Source organism: Hyperolius riggenbachi, chromosome 2 (genome assembly GCF_040937935.1).
Source record: "Hyperolius riggenbachi isolate aHypRig1 chromosome 2, aHypRig1.pri, whole genome shotgun sequence".
Taxonomy (NCBI): domain Eukaryota; kingdom Metazoa; phylum Chordata; class Amphibia; order Anura; family Hyperoliidae; genus Hyperolius; species Hyperolius riggenbachi.
This window is the reverse complement of record NC_090647.1, coordinates 502,731,468-502,753,921: the sequence shown is the minus strand read 5'-3', so window position 1 is coordinate 502,753,921 and position 22,454 is coordinate 502,731,468. Positions and strand designations below refer to the sequence as shown.

General features: G+C 44.1%; 1 protein-coding gene across 1 annotated transcript; it reads right to left on the bottom strand.

Annotated features, from left to right (window-relative positions):
• Positions 1–1,842: 1,842 nt before the first annotated feature.
• MRAP (melanocortin 2 receptor accessory protein) lies at positions 1,843–15,897 on the bottom strand. The gene is made up of 3 exons (XM_068266100.1): positions 15,692–15,897; positions 11,954–12,053; positions 1,843–2,145 (listed from the first exon to the last, which is right to left on the bottom strand). Exons 1-3 carry the CDS (start codon positions 15,798–15,800, stop codon positions 2,028–2,030), a joined length of 327 nt encoding a protein of 108 aa, XP_068122201.1. The 5' UTR covers positions 15,801–15,897; the 3' UTR covers positions 1,843–2,027.
• Positions 15,898–22,454: the final 6,557 nt, after the last annotated feature.

Genomic DNA, 22,454 nt, shown 5'->3' with positions numbered 1-22,454 from the left:
CCTGTCCTCGTATGTCAGCCCGTTCCAGTGCTGGGACCTCCTGAAGAGTGGCCTGCCTACGGAGGCACACTAGCACCATCAGGTTTCAGCAGAAATAGCCGAGCGTGATCGGGTCTGTGCTACTGAGCAGGCAAAGACTGCTCCCGCCTTCCCAGTAGAGTGGACCCTTTCCAGCCCTGCTTTTTCTGAAGAAATCCGAGTGGGTCCATGGTTTTGCAGTTCTACCCATCTATAATTTAGAGCAATGTCATTCTCACATATCTCCGATCTACATCTGCAGCCTCTGGCCCTTACCAGACCTCTAAGATAGGATACATGATTATTTTCTAAAAGGACTTGACTGAGATGTGCAGGTATTTCTCATAGAGGAAAACGACCCCAAACAATGGGTACTTGCCTGCAGTGTTGCCAACGAGTGTTCCCCTCTACTTCCCTTTCCTCTAATGTTATTTTAAAATCTCATAAGCTTTATTTCACATAGTCCTGAATGACAGTTGTATTGGTGTATCTTATCATGAACACAGACACTCTCTCTTCATGCAACATAGAGCCCTGCCTTCTGAAGAAGGTCCGCACACTCAATTCAAGTACTGTTACTATTCTATTCTGATACCTTGACAAGGGGAACCCGCCGTGGCCCTGAAACGCTCATTGGTTTTGTTTTGTGAATGGACTTCTGTCACGACATGTGAATAAACCAAGCTTTACTCTTCAATTGAGTGAGCAGAACTTATGGATTGTTTGATTTGCTATTACTTCTGGTCCAGCACCTTGGGAGTGGTGTGTGTGACACGTATAACTCTGCTATTGCTTCATTGTCAAGAGTTTAGAAACAATAAGAGTCAATAAAATGGACAAATAGCTGTACCTAGCTATACAACTTCAACATGCGCAGGATTCTGATTATTTAACAAATGCTCACACCTATTCCTTTGGTGCCCCTTCTGAGAATGCTAGTAACGTGTACTGTGATATGTGAGCCATAATTTGGGTATGTACACTCTGAATGCTATCTGCCTCCATCATTTTCATTTGGTTACTGCTAGAGGGTTGTACCTTTTTCATCTCTGCCATTTCCTGTACAAAAATATTAAAAACTTGAAACATTCTGTGAAACGGCTGCCTTCAGAAATAATGATCTTTTCTAAATATGTTGTTGTCTGTGTCTCCTTTCTTACGCTGATACCACTTCGCTTTCCACTGGTATTCTGTGGACCATTTTTAGAAAGTCTGTCTTCAGCACAGTGATGACTTTATCTGTGTGCTGCCCATTTATTGTCCAATCAGCGGGCTGGGCAGAGTCTTTGACCAAACGGTGAAGAACAACCAGGTCATCTATAGCTAACCACTTCAAGTACTGGTACTTGTACTTGTACTTGTACTGGTTTAACTCGATGGACGTATGTCTTTTTCAACCAAAATAACTATGTAAGTGCCCCTTTTACCGGACAAAATCTATTAAATGGAGCCTAGGCTAGATTAAGTTTTCAGAAGTGTCCTGGCACTGCTTATTGTACCCCGGTCCTCGAAACCTTTAGGAGGTTCCTCTAAGCAGCGCTCAGGTCTTCTGAACTGCACAGGTGCGAAGACCTGGTCCTTGAGCAACACCAGGACGCTTCTGAAAAGATAATCTAGCCCAACATAAGCTACTGTGAAGGACATTTCTTCCTGTTCAAAGGTCCTAACTAGTACTAGTCTGAGCCTAAGTACGTTATTTACGTCATTACACATCATCTCAAATGTCTTTTAAAGGCAGGTGGATTGCATTTTCAGAAAGGGATCAGCAGTGGTCGCCCAGTGTCTTATCAAAGATACGCTTTAAGTATTCACAGCTACAGCAAATGGAGAAGCAGATTGACAGCAGTGGGCGGCTTCTGCATATATTTTGAAATGTAATCAACTGAGGCGTGTGCTATAAGATTAGAAAGCAATGTTAATTAATTATACATTATACAAGTCTTTTGCCAGATATTGGAGTGTAGGTTATCTGCTGCATTTATAGTCAATCTTCCTCCGCTTTACAGTGGTTATAAGTGGCGCAGCTTGCTTTTCTTCTCTTTGTGGTGTCTTCTGTTCTCTTCTTTCTCCGCTGGGTCTTCCACGCTGTCAGCGGCTACTTGCAGACGGTTTCTCCTGGCCGTAGACCTTCATGAAGAGAAAGCAGTGGTCACTATGGGTACTGTAACTTCAAATATCATACTTTTTTTTGCTTCCTTCAGCCTTCATTGGTAACATAACAAACAATGCGTTCACTTATGACAACTGTATACGTAAATCCAAGCAACCGAATACTATGTGTATGGCGTTTGCATGCTCTCCCTGTCTCTGCATAATTTTCCTCCAAGCACCATGGGTTTCCTCCCGCATCCCAAAAAACATACAGATGCTGTAAGTTAATTGGCTTCCCCCTAAATTGGCCCTAGACTATGATGCGTACACTACACCCTAGGTTCTCCAGGTGTGGTACGCATACCCCAGGGGGTACTTCTGGTGGTTCCAGGGGTTATTTGGGCTTGATATACTTAACCAAGAATAACAAATTTAGAATTTTATAAAAAGATAAATCTTATTGAAACAACACCAAAAGTATTTCAGGTAATTAAAATCAATAGTAAATGCTTGGAAATTGTTTAAAACCAATTATCATGTACTATGATTAAATACATATTGTCAACGGGTACTTGTGATAATGTTTACTATGCTAAGGGGTACTTGGTGAGTACGCGGTTTTAAAAGGGGTACATACCAATAAAATGTTGAGAAACACTGCACTACATGAGATGCATACATATGACTATGGTACCGGTTTTAGGTTTGCGAACCTCGAACGCGAACTTCTGCAAAAGTTCACGTTCGCGCAAACTTTGCGAACCGCCATAGACTTCAATGGGCAGGCGAACTTGCAAAACTTCAAACATTAATTCTGGCCACAAAAGTGATGGAAAAGTTGTTTCAAGGAGTCTAACACCTGGAGGGGGGCATGGCGGAGTGGGATACATGCCAAAAGCCCCGGGGAAAATTACAGATTTGATGCAGAGCAGGGTTTTAAGGGCAGAAATCACTTTTCACATTTTGCAATGCTAAATTGGAGGCATAAAGTGCTTTTAAACATCTTGCATGTGTATACATCAACCAGGTAGTGTAATTCGGGCTTCACACTGACAGACCAAACTCACTGTGTAATGCACCGCAAACAGCTGTTTGTGTAGTGACGGCCGTGCTGGACTGGTGCGCACCATGGCCAGAGTGCAGGCCATGGCGGTTTTCAAGCCCATATGGTCGCCGGGCTGAGGTAGCTCAATGATAGAACAACTGTGACTGTCCATCTGATCAAGTTTGGTCTGTCCCCAATGAAGCAACGACCTTATTATCTTGGGTGTGCCCCCCCCCCCCCAATACACTCATATATAGCCGGCGGTGATTGCTTCATTGTGATACGCTAGCCCCTTCACCATGGCAAGGTAACGATTACGAAGGGCAATTGACACATGTACATGCCTTTTGTTTTGATGTTGCAGCCGCAGTGCAACCAGAAAATTTAGGCAGGCATGTACACGCACCAGAAAAAAATGTTTTTGTCAGTGGCCACTCCTAGCTGGGGCCTTAAAAATTCAGGAATCCACCTGGAGTCCTGGACCCTGTTGGTGGTGGCGGAGAAGGCAGTCAAGCGGCCTGCAGGCAGAGATGCTGTGTGGGGACCGACTTAGTCTTGGTGCAGGCAGTCACACAGCGTGCAGTCAGAGATGCTGTGTGTGGGGACTGACTTAGCCTTCGGGCGGGCAGTAGCCCTCCGGGATCCATGCCTCATTCATTTTGATAAAGGTGAGATACTGAACACTTTTTGACCTAGGCGACTTCTCTTCTCACTGACAATGCCTCCAGCTGCGCTGAAGGTCCTTTCTGACAGGACGCTTGAGGCAGGGCAAGCCAGAAGTTGGATGGCAGATTGTGACTGCTCTTGCCACAGGTCAAGCCTGTGCACCCAGTATTCCAGGGGTTCATCGCTGTTGTCTACATCTGCAGTTAAGGCCAGGTAGTCGACTACCTGCCGGTGGAGGGTGGATCCGGAAGGGCTAAGGCTAAAGTATGAACTAAAGAATGTCCGCATGTCCGACATCACCATGAGATCACTAGAGCGTCCTGTCCTTGCCTGCATTGACATGGAAGGAGGAGGAAGATTACTGGCAGTGGCACCTTTATTCCATTGTGCTGTGACATCACCCTTAGATGCACTGTAAACCATACTTGCCAGCTTGTTGTGCAAGTGCTGCATCCTTTCTGCCTTCTGGTGATTTGGTAACATCTCCGCCACTTTGTGCCTATACTGAGGGTCTAGTAGTGTTGCCACCCAGTACAGGTCATTCCCCTTGAGTTTTTTTATACGGGGGGTCCCTCAACAGGCTGGACAGCATGAAAGACGCCATCTGCACAAATTTGGATGCCAACGTTCTATCAATCTTGCTCTTCCTCAGTGATGTCAGTTAAGTTCTCCTCCTCCCCCAGCCACGAACAATACCACGGGAAAGGTGAGCAGCACAAGCCCCCTGCGATGCCTACTGCGGTTGTTCTTCTGCCTCCTCCTCAAAAAAACAACTTCCTCATCTGACTCCTCTTCCACACACAACTCTTCCTCCTCCTCCCTCCTCCTCTGTGCTGCCGCAGGTGTTAAGGAAACATCTGGTTCTGCTGATGATTGTTCCCACTCTTCCTCCTGTTCATGCTCCTCCACAGCTTTAGCCACCACTGTATGCACGGCACGCTCCAGGAAGAAAGCATATGGGATCAAGTTGCTGATGGCGCCTTCACTGCGACTCACCATGTTTGTCACCTCCTCAAACGGCTGCATGATCCTGCAGGCATAAGTGTCCGTGTCCAGTACCTCGGCCAGAACAACCCCAGCTCCCCAGTGCATGACCTTGAACTGTAGTTGTACAGATGCTGGTTGACGGCTTTCTCCTGTTGTAGCAGGCGGTCAAACATGAGGAGCGTTGAATTCCAGCGAGTCGGGCTATCACAAACCAAGCGCCTCACCGGCAAGTTGTTTCTCTGCTGAATATCGGCAAAGCATGCCATGGCCGTGTAGGACCGCCTGAAATGCCCACACACCTTCCTGGACTGTTTCAGGACCTCCTGTAAGCCTGGGTACTTAGACACAAATCTTTGAATTATTAGATTCACCGCATGTGCCATGCAGGGTACATGTGTCAACTTTCCCAAACTCAAAGCCGAAATGAGATTGCTGCCGTTGTCACACACCACGTTGCCGATCTCCAGTTGGTGCGGGGTCAGTCACTGATCCACTTGTTCAGAGTAGCCAGGAGAGCTGCTCCAGTGTGTCTCTCCGCTTTGAGGCAAGACATGTCCAAGATAGCGTGACACCGTCGTACCTGGCATGCAGCATAGGCCCTGGGGCGCTGGCAGGGGTGTAGCTGGAGAGGAGATCGCAGCACCAGTAGAGTAGCACTGCCACTCAGCCGAGGAGGAGAGGAGGTGGCAGCAGGCCTGCCTGCAAGCCGTGCAGGTGTCACAACTAGGTCCACTGCACAGCCACGTACTCCCTGCTTGCCAGCGGTCACCAGGTTGACCCAATGTGCTGTATGAGTAATGTACCTGCCCTGACCGTGCTTTGCAGACCAGGCATCCATGGTCAGATGGACCCTTGACCCAACGCTGTGTGCCAGAGATGACACCACTTGCCTTTCAACTTCATGGTACAGTTTGGGTATCGCCTTTTTTTAGAAAAAAGTGCGGCCTGGTATCTTCCACTGCGGTGTCCCAATCACCACAAATTTTCTGAAGGCCTCAGAGTCCACCAGCTGGTATGGTAACAGCTGGCGAGCTAACAGTTCTGCAAAGCCAGCTGTCAGACGCCGGGCAAGGGGGTGACTGGCAGACATTGGCTTCTTCCTCTCAAAGATTTCCTTCACGGACACCTTGCTGCTGTGGGCAGAGGAGCAGGAACCGCTCAAGGTGAGAGCCGGAGTGGAGGAGGGTGGCTGCGAAGGTACAAGGGAGAAAGCGGCTGAAGATCATGCTTCTGAAGAAGGAAGAGGAGAAGGAGGGTGGCTTTGCTTTTGTGTGCTGCTTTTGCGCAGGTGGTCTTCCCATTGCAGTTTGTGCTTTTTCATCATGTGCCTTCGTAAGGCAGTTGTCCTTACGAGGGTCTTGGTCTTTCCACGGTTCAATTTTTGATAGCAGAGAGTACAGATAGCATTGCTCTCATCTGGGGCAGACACACAAAAAATGTCCACACCGCTGAACCCTGGAATGATGGCACTGTGATGGTGGCGTCAGCAGCTGACGTTGAAGGACATGTTGGCTGGCTGTCCATAGGTGGCGATACATGCTGCCGGACACTGCCATGAGCTGTTTCTGACGACGAGCTCCACCTGCTTCTTTCAGCAACTCGTCTCCTCCTACTCCTCTCTGACTCCCCCTCTGAACTGTCCCCCTGGTCATCATGTCTATTAGGTTCCCTAGTGACATCCATGCCAGTATCATCGTCATCATCATAATCATCTTCCACAGCTTCGCTTGTATCAGACACCTCATAAACTTCACCAACAGCAGGTACTTCATCATCCTCCTCACACCTTACGTCCATAGTGATGCCTAACTCAGACATATGAGGTGGTGTAACTTGCTTAGTGCCTTCATCTTGTTGTAACAATAATAGCTGTGAATCAGTTAATTCCCCACCAAATAACTCCTGCGAAGTGTCAAATGGAGCGGATGTGGTGCTTGTAGTAGCGCTGCGGAAGATGAGGTGTTCTGTGTTAAATAGGCAACTACGTCCTGACAATCTTGGAAGTTGATGGCACGTGCCTTCTTCTGAGCACTGTACTTTGGTCCAGGGCTGCACGAAATCACGTTAGCATGACCTCGAACAGACCTGCCGGGTGGCCTGCCTCTGGGTCTGCCTCTGCCTGCTTTTTTGTGCATATTGGGGGGGATGAAGTGAAAGGTATACACTGACTTGACTAATACAATGTGCAGTCACATAGGTGCAGTGAAAAGGTATGCAGTGACTGCTGGTAGAACAATGTGCGGTCACACAGATGGTGTAAAAGGTATGCAGTGACTGGTATTACAATACAATGTGCATCTTTCACACAGGTGCAGTTAACAGGTATGCACGGACTGGTATATAAAACAGCGTGCAGTCACACAGGTGCAGTGAAAGGTATGCAGTGACTGGTATTACAATACAATGTGCAGCTGTCACACAGCCATTCCTGTCCAGCTTCTGCCTTGTGCGGTTACCGTGTCTGACAATTGGATGAGTGGTTATACCTGGATTCGTGTTGTCCAGATGTTTATTAAGAACGTGTGTTAACTATACAGATTTATCTATTTGTGGAGGCCTGATGAAGGGTCTATCCCGAAACAAGTCGACGTTGTCGCCTCAATTTGCACAACTGCACTAATCTTGATGTTAACTGATGCATTTTTGCCATTCTCTGGTATGTAAAATGTTCCCTGACGGATACTTTTTATAAATATTTTTGCACAAGTGTAGTCTTCAATAAAAATCTTTTGTATTTTTGCATATAAACTCTTCAAGTTTCTTCAGTTTTTTTGCTACATATATCCTTTTTATTAGTATATAAACACAGGTGCAGTTAACAGGTATGCACACCCTGGTATATAAAACAGCGTGCGGTCACACAGGTGCAGTGAAAGGTATGCACGGACTGGTATTACAATACAATGTGAATCTGTCACACAGGTACAATAAACAGGTATGCAGTGACTGGTATATAAAACTGTGCTGTTACACATGTGCAGTGAAAGGTATTCACGGACTGGTATTACAAATGTGCAGCTGTCACACACAGGTGCAGTGAACAGGTATGCAGTGACTGGTATATAAAACTGTGTGCTGTTACACAGGTGCAGTGAAATGTATGCACGGACTGGTATTACAATACAATCTGCAGCTGTCACACAGGTACAGTAAACAGGTATGCAGTGACTGGTATATAAAACTGCGTACTGTTACACAGGTGCAGTGAACAGGTATGCACGGACTGGTATTACAAATGTGCAGCTGTCACACACACAGGTGCAGTGAAAAGGTAGGCACTGAATGTGCTGGGCCTGGCACAGTATAGCTATTAGCAAGGGCCAGCTGTGAAAGACAGGGCTGTATATGCAAGTGTCAGTGGGCCACACACAAAAAAAATCACAAGAACATTAGCTCTCAAAAGAGCTGTTTTGGGGTCCTTTTTAGCAATACATATCAGCAAGGAGCAAGCCGACAAGCCTAACAAGAGCCTAACTAAGCTTTCCCTATCTCTGCAGCAACCTCTCTCCCTTCTCTCTCTAACAGCAGCAGCAGACAGAGTAGGAAAATGGCCGATGCTGCTGCCTTTCATAAAGGGGCGGGGGGCTCCAGGAGGGAGTGAAGCCTGAGTGGCTGCCATGTGTCTGCTGGCTGTGATGTAGAGGGTCAAAGTTTAGCCCAATGATGTAGTATAGGGGGCGGGTCAAACTCGCATAAAGTTTGCGTTTGATCGCGAATGCAAACCTGCAATGTTTGCCGGCGAACCGTTCGGGCCATCTCTAAAAATAGGTATAGGCACAGTGTACTTTGGCTGATACAATAGGTATAGGCACTGTGTACAAGGCTGATACCTTGTGCACAATACAATAGGCACGGTGTGCTATGGCTGATACCTAGTGTACAATACAATAGGTATAGGCACAGTGTACTATGACTGATACCTGGTGCGCAATACAATAGGCATAGGCACAGTGAACTATGGCTGATACATTGTGCACAATACAATAGCTATAGGCACAGTGTTCTATGACTGATACCTGGTGCACAATACAATAGGTATAGGCACAGTGTACTATGGCTGATACCTGGTGCACAATACAATAGGTATAGGCACAGTGTACTATGACTGATACCTGGTGCACAATACAATAGGTATAGGCACAGTGTACTATGGCTGATACCTGGTGCACAATACAATAGGTATAGGCACAGTGTACTATGACTGATACCTGGTGCACAATACAATAGGTATAGGCACAGTGTACTATGACACTATGACTGATACCTGGTGCACAATACAATAGGTATAGGCACAGTGTACTATGACTGATACCTGGTGCACAATACAATAGGTATAGGCACAGTGTACTATGGCTGATACCTGGTGCACAATACAATAGGTATAGGCACAGTGTACTATGGCTGATACCTGGTGCACAATACAATAGGTATAGGCACAGTGTACTATGACTGATACCTGGTGCACAATGCAATAGGTATAGGCACAGTGTACTATGGCTGATACCTGGTGCGCAATACAATAGGCATAGGCACAGTGAACTATGGCTGATACATTGTGCACAATACAATAGCTATAGGCACAGTGTTCTATGACTGATACCTGGTGCACAATACAATAGGTATAGGCACAGTGTACTATGACACTATGACTGATACCTGGTGCACAATACAATAGGTATAGGCACAGTGTACTATGACTGATACCTGGTGCACAATACAATAGGTATAGGCACAGTGTACTATGACACTATGACTGATACCTGGTGCACAATACAATAGGTATAGGCACAATGTACTATGACTGATACCTGGTGCACAATACAATAGGTATAGGCACAGTGTACTATGGCTGATACCTGGTGCACAATACAATAGGTATAGGCACAGTGTACTATGGCTGATACCTGGTGCACAATACAATAGGTATAGGCACAGTGTACTATGGCTGATACCTGGTGCACAATGCAATAGGTATAGGCACAGTGTACTATGGCTGATACCTGGTGCACAATACAATAGGTATAGGCACAGTGTACTATGACTGATACCTGGTGCACAATACAATAGGTATAGGCACAGTGTACTATGGCTGATGCATTGTACCAGAAGCCCAGACACTGGGCACTAAACAGAAGTTTATCCACGTTTTTAAATGCAGTTTTCTATGAAGTTAGTAGCCACAGATTGTGTGTGGTTTTTCATCATATGCTCCATTCCCAATCTGTCCAGGTTCATAGGCTAAGTTTGGTTTAAAATAGATGTCCTTCCAAGGCCCAGTATTATATATACAGTGACAGCAGGAAAGAGCTGAGCAGGAACCGCCTGTTATGCAGTCACAGTTTGCACTCTGTTGACTGGACACCTCGGCCGTGTCTGTTATCTGTTCCTAATTTGTTCTGGGCACTTTCTATAAACCATCATAATGAAATCTAAATAAAGATCCGTGATTGAAAATATGAACATCCTGAACAGACTGACGAGCAGCTACACTTGCTTATCTCAAGCTGTCAGTTTATTATCGATTTGCATGGAAAAATACTTCTGAGCCTGGGAGACAGGACAGAAGTCGTGGAACAGATTACCTTTTTTCATTTAAAAAGATAATTAGTATACAATTATTTAGACTCCAACTTAAAGGGGGTTGTAACACCAACAGTAAAAAATACCAAATATAGTGCCCAAAAATATATGTAAACCCCCTTTTTGTCTGAAAATAGTTCAATATGCTGTATGTTTTCAATTTTTATTTTTACCTGGTCTTTGTGCCTTTGCCTAACTGCATGAACAGTGCAGTCCCAGCGGGATTGTTGTAGGTTGTTATTATTATTCGTTTTTGGCTACACTAGCAATCTTATTTTAGCATGCAAATAACAAAACGCTTCCTATTTCAGATAAGATAAGGACACTACGACTAGAAGGTAATTGAACCCTTGTCCCTTTGAAGAGTTTACACAATGATGTAAGCCTGTTGTCTTGGTGATAATTGGTGGAAAGGACAGTAAACTGTGGCAGTAGGGAAAGTTGACACTGAGCTGGGTTGAAAAAAAGAAAAGGGCAGAAGTGATGTCACTTTTGGCATCAAAGAGAAACCGTAAAGATATAAACCAGCAGAAATATGCCTTTCTTTTAATATCACATTTCTCCAAAATCTGACAGTGAACACTAAAAGCAAAAGGATAAGTAAGCTAAACAAATATTTTCTTTTTGGATGTTTTTTTTTTCCCGTTACTATGGTATTTCATTCTACTTCTTAGCGGACGAGCTCAGCTCTCCAGCAGCGCCCGCGGGGATAGCCGACCACTTCCCCTCCGCACTTCTCTCTCTAGTGTTGGCTTGCACTGATGACGCGTACAGTACAAGCCGTTTACTAGAGGGAGAAATGTGGAGGAGAAGAGGTTGGCTATCCCCGCCGGCGCTGCTGGAGAGGTAAGACACAGCTGTCTCTTACACTCTTAGGGCTGGTTCACATGGGCGTCTGCTGAGCTTTTGCTTGGCATTGCGTTCAAACGCCAGCGTTTAAAAGCTAGCTTTTGAAAGCTTTTGAAAAGCGTTCAAGGCTAGCAGTTATGGTCTCTGCTATTGTTTCCTCGCGTTTACTGCCTCTGAAAGCAGCATGTTGCTTTTGAGACTAGACGCAACGCTGGGATCTACTGCCAGGCTTTCATGAAAGCCTGCAAAAGCCAGCTCTAAACGCTCCCATTCACTTGCATGGGATGGCAGTAGATCCCAAAAAACGCTGCGTCTGAAACGCTGCGTTAAACGCCACAAAAACGCCCGTCTGAACCAGCCCTTATACATATACATGGAGTGGGGACACTGGGGAGTGTAGCGGGGAGACAGAAGCGGAGGAGTTGGGACAGAAAACAGGACAACACAGAGAATCTCTGACATGTCAGTGCGTCGTATTGGCGGGCATTTGTATGTCGGGGAGTCCTAGGAACTTTTCCTTCCCATTTTTTAGAGAAAAAAAAGTGTGTCTTATACGGCCGCGAATTTGGTAGTTTTGACAGTACATTCTCACCTGCTTTTTGGTAGTTTTTCAATTGCAAGAGTGCTGAGAGGTTATTTTAAAGAAAAGATGAAAAATGATCTCCTAGGAGAAAAAGTGAATTGAATGAAGCCCAATGTGTCTGAAGCAAAACTTACTTAGGTCTAGCCACATCTGTCCTGGATATGTACAGCAAACTGAGGAATAGGAACACAGCAAAAGCAACCAAGCCAACCCAAAGTGCAATAACAATGGAATCTGTAAATACATAACATATAATTATATCAAAGAAATGATGGTTATCATGTTTCCGGTGGTGTCAGCTAATCAGGATTACTTAGTCTACTTATTTCTAGAGATGATCGTAGATTATCAGTTCCACTGGAAAAATTTATTCTGCAGGGGAAATAATGGAGGAGCACATGATCACTTTATCAGGTGATCCATTTGTGCTTCTCTGATTGGCTAGCCATGATCATGTGATTATGTCTCAGTTTTGCTTACTGTTTAGGCTGAATGTGACCAGCCAATCAAGGACTTACAAATCGATCACCTGATAAATGGACAGGGGCGTAGCAATAGGGGGTGCAAAGGTAGCGACCGCATCGGGGCCCCGAAGGGTCCACCCTCTATCACAGTATTAGCTCTCTATTGGTCCTGTGCTGGTAATAATCACTTCTATAGATGCTTTGAATAGTAGTAATCCTTAACACACTGTTCCCCATTCCCTTCTTGCACCTCTGACACTGGGGTTGTCCTTGGCAGGTTTTGGTGCGCCGTATCAATTGTTATGTATAGAGTGCTTGGGGGGGGCCCCATGTAAAACTTGCACTGGGGCCCACAGCTCTTTAGCTACGCCACTGTAAATGGATTATAATAAAGGACACGTTTTAAAGATATTCAGTACAGGTTTTCTGGATCCCACTGGAGATGTTTGAAAATCTCAGGCCTGTTGTCTTCATTTCATAGCATCGTTTATCATCATCATCATTTACGTTATCCATGCTAAGAGGAGTTACAGTTAAAGGACAACAGAAGTGAAAGGGATATGGAGGCTGTTATTTCCTTTTAAACAGTGCACATTACCTGGCTGTCCTACTAATCATCTGGCTAAAGGTGCCCATTAACGGTACAATTTTTTTTACTAAATACAATCTTTCGATGCGATTTTTACGGTCGAAAATAATTAGACGGCGACTATCGATTGTTCACATTTACTGAATGATTCTTGCTTCAAATTCGATCATAAAATCCAACTTTCGGATTGAGTTTATCCTATTTAACAATCGACCAAAGAATCGCTCTTTATCCATTGTCTTCATAAATGGCGAATTTTCTATACAATTCGATCGTAAAAATCGTATCGAAAGATTGCATTTGGTGAAAAAATTGTACAGTTAATGGGCACCTTAATACTTTCATCCATAGACCCTGAACAAGCATGCAGATCAAATGTTTTATTTTGAGTTTGACTGGATTTGCCACATGCTTGTTTCAGGTGGGTGAATTGGACACTACTGCAGCCAAATAGAGCAGGACTGCCAGGCAACTGGTATTGTTTAAAAGGAAATACATATGGCAGCCTTCATATCTTCATATCCCTCTCAGTTTAGGTGTACTTTAAGGGAAAAAAGAGGAGTTCAGGATGTAAGAAAGGTGGTTAGAGCCATTTCTGCACAGAGTTTGTATGTTATTATTGTGTATTTATATAGCACTGACATATGAACCTCTGTACTCTATGTAGATAGTATCCTGGCCCAGATTTGAACTGGGGACCCTAGAGCTGGAAGGAAAGAGAAGAGTGCTCTCCACTAAACCACTGTGCCCAGCGTTTGCCTGTTGTACTCACAGCCCCAAAATCCTCCAAAACAGGAATATGTGGGCACACAAATAACACAGTACATTCCATAAATACCACAACTATATGTTCTAGTTCAACTTTTTATTTCAAAACCAAGGACATGACTGTAGAGTATGCCGTTGCAAGAACTGGTCTAAAGCTAGAAAAACCTTGTACTATTAACCCACCACCAAATTTTACAGTTGTGAGTATGGGGTATATTCATCAAACATCAGTAACGAGAATACCATCTGTAAAGTGTGAGATGAGCCTAAATCAATACTTGCAATGCATTACGCTCTAATAATGCACGTTATTCTCATTTCCGCAGTTTACTGAATATGCCCCTATGTGTCCAAGGAGGTACAATAACAACAAATAACATTTGTAAAACGCTTTTCTCCCGTAGGACTCAAAGCACATAAGCCTGGCTAAGACCAATAATTGCACTTCATAGAGAATTTATGTGTGCATCAAACCAAGTAACACCTGACAAATCTGGCTTTGCAAATTTGGCCTAATTGGCTACTCACGAGACATGGCTCATGCAAATATGCATTTGCTTTCGCATGCCAAAGTTTTCAGGGTTAAAACCAATACCGTAAAGTGGTTGCCCTGCGGGAATTAGTTCATGCTACATTAGCACTATCCAGGAGCGCCACGGGGAGGCTTCCCAATGCCCCCATACAACCGGGGGACCGCGGGGTCCCAGGCGCTCTCACTGCCTGGAAACCACAGCGGCATCCCGGAGGGGGAGGCTGGGAGGTTCAGGCAACCCCCCTTCCCAAGCGTGGCCAGCGCCGGGAAGAGCCGCCCGCACCTGCCCCCCAAAATTTAAAAACAGGCACTTACCTTAACGTCCATTGCGTTCTGCTACATGAGCACGACTTGGGAGCGAACACATGTGAAAGGAGTGAAGCATGGGCCACTCCAAGTTTTGGAGGTCAGAGCTGGTTCTACTTGGTTGATGCACACATTTTTTTCTTTGTTGAAATCAGTATTGCATTTCTATCCTTTGGAGGTGGGTGATGAATGGCTTGTTCTAGGAGGTGAGAGCCCTGGAGCAGGCTGTTTGCGCCTGTCCTCCCCACCCCCCACCCCTCCCACCCCCTCTGGAGTGTTGCGTGTGAGCCATCCCTGAGCCCCACAAGCTTGGGGGGTCCATGCTTCACTCCTTTCTTATGTGTCACGCCCAGGTCATGCACATGCAGCAGAACGCAATGGACGTTAAGGTAAGTGCCTGTTTTTAATTTTGGGAGGTGGGTGCGGGCGGCTCTTCCCAGCACTGCCCATACTGGGGAGGGGTCACCTGCACCTCCCAGCCTCCCCCTCCGGGATGCCGCTGTGGTTTCCACGCAGTGAGAGAGCTTGCCATACAGTGTCCATGTTTATCCTATTGCTTTGATGCAGAGTCATTGTTCCTCCTGAACATTTTCACTTCAAAATAATAGCTGGACCAGGTTAAGTCTAGTTTATGTAGAGTTTCTAAGTAGATCAGAATCAGCACAGAACTGAAAATTAACAATTCTCACCTTGCTTGCCACTATACTTACATACTGTCCTAACTTCTACTATACATACTGTCTGTCCTTGGGGTTTTTTTGTGTGTGTGTTTGCGTTTGTTAAGCGACTGCCAAGACAAATTCCCTGTAGGTGCAAACTTGGCAAAATAAATTGATTCTGATTCTGACTGTGTAAATCTACGGCCACAAGCAAGGGTGTAACTACAAATCATAGGGCCCCCCAGCAAAACTTTCATGGGCCCTCCCAATGTTCACACCTTTTCACTTGTCTACATCTGGTGACCCTCACAGCCTGAGGGCCCAGCTTGCAAGAGTCAAGTGTGGTCATCGTAATCTTCACACTTATAACAACTGAAGTCACATAAACACCTGTTATGAAAGATAAACCCCTTTGTCGGAGGGACTGAAGTAATAGTTGGGGGCCCCCTTACAGCTCTGGGCAATTGTGCGGTTGCAGTGCCTGCTCCCTTGTAGTTACGACCCTTGCCACAAGAAATGAACTTGAACTGCTGAAAATACAAGGTGCTACTCACATTTGTTGGCCTTCAGTTCACTTTCATCAAATGAAACAGGATCAACATAATCCAAGTATTCTTCATACGCCACTATATAGTTTCTAGACTTGTTTTCCGAGTTTTCCATTTTGCATGGAAGCCAAAGCTCACATCCTGCACCAGACCTCCACAGATGGTGACTTCTCCTGGTCTTCTAGGAGCTCCTGCAGCAAATGGGAGGAATACTCGGTTTTATGACTGAGTTTTCTCTCCGTTGCTCAGGACCAGTTATTTACTTTCTACCTCCCCCCCCCCCCCTCCCCCGCCCTCCATCAAACAGATAGAAATCTAAGATCAACATGGAGAAGAGGTCAATGTTATACTGGGAATCAGAAGGCACACCATGAACTACAGAGAATAATATCAGTAAACAAATAATGGAATGAGTGGGCGGCAGGAGGAATTATTAATGATCTGGGGAATGACAGAACATATGTGCTTTATAAAAACGATTTATTCTGGGAAAGAGCGAGATAGAGAGCACAGCCGTGTTCTGATAGAACAGGATGGCAGATTCTCAAGTTCCGTAATTTACCCACCACCTACACAGAGCTCTGCCAGACATTTGTGGCCTAAATCTCCTTTCCCAAGGAAGGTTCCCCAGGTTAATCTAGAAAAGTAACGTTGCTCATTTAAGTCCTGCTTTTTCAAAGATATGGTATCGTAGGCAAATTCATTTTGCTGTGGATGTTTTTGGCACTAGAGCACTCTGGTACTTAAAGGGAAACTTTAACCAAAGATTGAACTTCATCCCAATCAGTTGCTGATACCCCTTTCCCATAAGAAATCTTTACCTTTTCTCAAATAGATCATCAGGGGCGTCTGTATGGCTGCTATTGTGGTGAAACCCCTCCCACAGTGTGATGTCAGGACCACTGGCTGTGATCCTCGTTGCATTGTGGGAAATACAGCTTTTTCCAACTGCCAAGCAAGCAATCTCTCCATCTGCATTTAGAACTCTCAGTAACAAACCTTCTATACAGATCACCTGGCAGTAATAAAGATGTCAACACCAGTGATAAATTTCAGAATGTAAATTGGGGAAAGGAAAAAATTTACAATGGGCAAACACTGACAAAATAATTTATAAATGATTATTGTAGGAAATAAGCAATTTTATTCATTATGTTAAGTTCACTACAGTTTCTCTTTAAAGTACACCTTGTTTTGAAATAAGAGAGCAAACTAAATACACACAATCTAGATGTACAATAGCCCAGCTCCTGTAAAGAAATTCATAGATATTTAATTTTAATTGCCACCTATTGTTTAAAGGGCACCTGAAGTGAAAAAAAGTGTTATAATTGAATACTTGCCTAAGTAGTGGGAAGGCCCTAGATAGTCCAGAGACTTTCCCCATCTTCCTTGACCCTACCGATCCAGCACAGGTACTCTCCAAAGGTTTCCGACAAGGACTTCTAGAATATATTCAAGCAACCATGCTGTCATTCGACTACGAGTGCAGCTGCACTGAGCAATTCCAAGTATGGCCTGCGCAGTAACACAATGCCGATTGTGCAAAGCTCCATGCTACTGTACAGGCCGAGGGTGTACTCAGGCCTGTGCAATACGGTCGCTGACGTCACCTGAGCAGAGCACAGCCATAAAGAGGAAGAGAGTCCATGGGCTTGATTCACTAAACCATGAAAACTCATATCACGGGTGTTTTCGTGCGCATTTTCGCGTTTTCGTATGATCCCGAATTTGCAATTTGTGGTCACGGGCAAACGCAAAGAATGTGCGCGAAAACAGCGTGATATGGGTTATTACGGTTTAGTGAATCAAGCCCCATGTGTGTAGTAGGACTGAAGAAACTTCTGGATCGTCCAGAGTCTTCCCTCCATTGTGTAAGTATCTGACTTTTCTTATTTTTCCCCACAGGTTTGCTTTAGGCAGTATTCACACTTGCCTGTTAGTTTTCTGTGCGCATTTTTCTACACACCATGGGGTGGACTGACAAAAGGCAGGTAACATTGTCGATCACGTGGCAATGTAAACAGCCTGTACTGAAAATAGTAACGCTCGTTACGCCGATAGCGTGACGATTGTTACCATAGCAACATACATACACAATGTACGCACGGTGCGGATGTAGCGCAGCTCGCTCTTCAGATTGAATTTCCAACTCTTCCGATCTGCTTCCAAGAAAGGAATCAATTTTGAGATCAGTAGTGCACAAAATCAATCCCTTTCTCGATTGGAAGCAGATCGGACATGTTGGGAAATGAACAAACAATGTGAAATTTCCAAGCAATCTTATGGGAAAATTGTAACATGTGTACCAGGCCTACCTCTTCTTCAGTCACTGATCCAGAGCAGTTTCAAAGACAAAGGAGAGAAACCGAGAGCCCCAGATAGTGTTGTATGTTTGTATCAATGATGAAATAGAGGTAACAAAAGGAGGGTACTCACAAAGGTGGTACCACTAAGATAACCATTGTAACAGCAGATAGGGAGATTAAACCCTACCCCATTTGGGTTAAAAGTCGCTCTCTGCAGACAGGAAAAAAATGGCATAACATCCCTCCACCAAGGGTGGACTTGTAGTGCAATTTGGGTAGTTTAACAGAGGCGTCAAAATAGACAGTCAATTTATCAGCAGAAATTCTCTTTATTCGTAACTCCAAATTTGGCAATGCATTTCACAGGTCTATGCCCGCTTCATCAGGCTATACCAGGAGTAACTGCTGATAAATCCTTAGCCAGCAAAATCGCCTCAGTGAAAGAGAATTTTTTCTGATAAATTGACTGTTGTGAGTCTACATTACACAAATCTGATTTCTTAATTAAACACACTTCGCCGACCTTATACAAGACCACCTAAAATATAACTTTTAATTTATTATCTTAAAATACAGTTTAAGAAGGACTAATCTATGTTTGAAAGTCAATTCTTATTCATCCCAGTACTAGGCACTGAAGTTGTATGTGCTGAATTACTTCTAAATAAAGAAAAACCCTCCACCTAAAAAACTGGTTTTAGGTGGAGGGTTTTTCTTTATTTAGAAGTAATTCAGCACATACAACTTCAGTGCCTAGTACTGGGATGAATAAGAATTGACTTTCAAACATAGATTAGTCCTTCTTAAACTGTATTTCTTGCTTCCAAACATCCCAACTAGGTAAATGTGAATCTAATCATGAATATTAGTTTGAACAAATATTTTAAGATAATAAATTAAAAGTTATATTTTAGGTGGTCTTGTTGTGAGTCTACTTGGGGAGGTGAGTCCACCACTACCTTCCTTTTAAATGGTTTTTAAATATTGTATTCTATTTTGGCGCCTACTCAGACTGATCCAGAGCAGGTATGCAGATCTGGTGCTCTTCAGTAGGGTGGCAATAGGTGATGCAGAGGTTGTGACTGCACCAGAACCCATAGACAGTGGGGCTCACACAGCAGGCCCTGCTGCAAACACCGTATTAGCTCTTCATTCAGGGGCATAGCTAGAAATCACTGGGCCCCATTGCAAAATTTAGGTTGGAGTCTCAAAGCATGCTTACCATGCACTGCATTTTTCCCCCTTCATTGCCGTGCAATCTGTTTTGACAGGACACATAACACCATGTGTGAACGTGGTATTAAAGTCAAATATCAGTTTGGGTACCCTTCTAATATGACTTTGTGCTGTTTTATTGTGTCCTTCTCCTTTAACACCTCTGCTAGACCAGCCTGTATTAGTAACACAGTATTTCCAGTTTATCAGAAGGTGTGCGACCAGATAGTGTCAGGACACTTGCAGAACTCACAGATATTACAGATCAATGGCTCACTATACGTGATGGCCTTGGAGCTTGTGTCTTAAAGGGAACCCGGAGTGAGAGTTATATGGAGGCTGCCATATTTATTTCCTTTTAAAGGGAACCAGAGAGGAAGCACCCTTGTGTATTTTACCATGTATATCAGTAAGAACATTAGAGAAAACACTTACCATGCTGTCTGTTTCGTCCTCACTGCTAAAAGTGTCTGTTGTCAGCAGTCACAAGAATCCCAGACTGAGCAATTAAATCTGGCTTTGCTGGGAATGATTATTGCTGAGTCATTATAGCAAAGCCACAAGGGGGCAGGCTTGGGCTTGAAATAACACCACAGAAGACAGATTTAGCTATAATCTTTCTGTAGCAAAGCTAGACAGAGCAGCCTGACTTCTCAGTCGGGGGTTCTTATCAGAGGTGTTAACAGTCAGATTACACAGAGAACAATGAAACAAAGGGCAGATTAGGTGTTTACTGTCATGTTCCCACTGATTTATAAGGTAAAATACAAGAGGGTGCTTCATCTCTGGTTCTCTTTAAACATTGCCTGTTGCCTGGTTGTCCCCCTGATCCCTAATTACATATTTACTTGCCATGTTTGATTTGAGTGCAGGGAGAAGCCAAAAAGGTAATCTAGTAGAATATAAAAAATATATTCCGCTACTGATTACCTAATTTCACTTTCTCTAGACGTAATTCGGGGTCTGACTATTGCTGGCGCCAGAATTTCAGAGATTTAAAGTGTACCTGAACTCTCGCCCAGGACAGAAGGAACACATAGAGATATGCTCCACCCCCTCCCTCTAGATTGTAAGCCTTTGGCAGGGCCCTTTCTCCTTGTGTATCATACTTGTTTGTACACCTGCTCCCTCCACCCGGAGTGATGTGAGCTTGTATTACTGGGGCATCCACTCCAGTGTATGATCTGGCATTGTATCACTACCTGTACTGTGTCATGTATCTTATTGCTTACTACCTGTATTGTGTTATTGTATCTTATTGCTTACTACCTGTATTGTGTTGTCGGTCACCCCTGTCTGTAATCTTATGTATTGTACAGCGCTGCGTAATATGTTGGCGCTATGTAAATCATATAATTAATAATATTTTGAGAGTTTAGCCTGTTTAAGTCTCCCTCATCTGTGACTAATCACAACTGTAATTTGATCTCTCAGCTGTGTCAGCTGGCTGCCCCGGCAGAGCAGATAATTTGTAAACACAGGATGTTAACAATATGTCTGCTACTGTCTGCTACTATGAAAGCAGGAAGTAGTACACACTGATAATTTACTGCAGGATTTGTATCATCAGTAAAAAAGAAAAAAAAATGTCTTTAACCACTTACTGACAAGCTGACTTATAAAAACGTCCTGCTAGAGCCTCTTAATGGCTCCAGGACGTTTTTATAAGTCAGAAAGTGCTGCTGCCGCGTGAAAATAGTGAAAAAAACCCACCAAAGAAAAAATGCACCTTTATTTCCAAATAATATATTGTCACCATACTTTGTACTAGGGACATAATTCAAATCTTGTGATAACCAGGACAAATAGGCAGATAAAATGTGTGGGTTTTATGCACAGTAGCATTTATATTAGAGTGTTTATATTAAAACTGTAGGGGATGAAATTGGAGAAATAGTGTATTTTTTCTTTTTTCCTTGTTTTTCCCTTTAAAATGCATAGAAAATAAAGTAATTACTAATAACAAATATCAACCCGAAAAAGCCTAATTGGTGGTGAAAAAAACAAGATATAGATCATTTCATTGTGATTAGTAGTGATTACGCTATTGGCAAATGAAAGGGATGAGCACGGAAAGGTGAAAATCACTCTTGTCCGTTAGAGTGAAAACCCCTTTGGGGTGAAGTGGTTAAAGATTATTATACTATTGCTTATTAGAGCAGATAGGAAGTTCAGAATTCAGGTCCGCTTTACTTGTGGCGCCCAAATTTGGTGCTGCACAGGCGCCAAAATGACCTGCTTTGTGATCGAGTGTCTCTAATACTTTTAGCCATACACCCTGAACAAGCATGCAGATCCAGTGCTCTGACTCAACTCTGGCTGGATTAGCCACATGCTTGTTTCAGGGTTGTGACTCAGCCACTAACTGGTGCCAGAAGATCAACAGGACTGCCAGGCAACTGGTATTGTTTAAATGAAAATAAACACTCTCCCCTCGGGTTCACTTTAAAAACAAGTAAAAAAAAAAATGTCAGGTTCCATATTCCCAGTTTGGCAGGTTCCTCTTAAGTTCTGTACATCGAGGTATCTTCAGCTCGCTCATATCCACCGCACACCAACTGCTAATCTGCCGTATTGACATGTGTTTAGTGTGTTAGAATGAGGCAGCTTCCTGTGTGTTGTGGAACGTCCTCCGGCGTGATCACATCTCCTGCCAGACCGAATTGGCTGAGAAAAGCCACAGGCAGCTGCCTCGCTGCCTCTCCAATCCGTCTGTCATGCTGGAGGAAAACCAGATGACGAATAATTTATCAGTACCAAAATCGCAGTAAGATAACAGATAGAGGACAGAGCTGCTTTAAAGTACACCTGAATGGAGAGGGACATGGAGGCTGCCATATTTATTTCCTCTTAAACCATGCAGATTTCATGGCTGTCCTGCTGATTTCTTTAACTTCAGTAGTGTTTGAATCACACACCTGAAACAGGCATATGGCTAATCTAGTCAGACTTCAGTCAGAAACACCTGATTTGCATGTGGTGGGGGTCTGGAATACCTTTAGTTCTTCCAGGAGGAGACAAAAAAACCAAAAGGAGAGAAACGGCGCCCCTTATGGTGTAGTATGTAAAATGATGCAAAAAGGGAAAAAAACACTCACAAAACTGGGTTGCAGAACGGCAACCATGGATAATCGCTTGAGGGTGGTGTCGCCAAACACCAAGAGAGGAATGGCTTGCTTGGGTGTGGTTAGGTCACACACCAAAAAAAGAGATAGTAGATGGTAAAAAAGGAAAGCCAACAATTG

Excerpts from the sequence above, each read along its gene's own strand:
- MRAP (XM_068266100.1), bottom strand. The coding sequence starts at position 15,800 with ATGGAAAACTCGGAAAACAAGTCTAGAAACTATATAGTGGCGTATGAA. Across the intron at positions 12,054-15,691 it reads TGAACTGAAGGCCAACAAAT|ATTCCATTGTTATTGCACTT; the intron begins GTGAGTAGCACC and ends ATGTATTTACAG. Across the intron at positions 2,146-11,953 it reads ACAGATGTGGCTAGACCTAA|GTCTACGGCCAGGAGAAACC; the intron begins GTAAGTTTTGCT and ends CTCTTCATGAAG.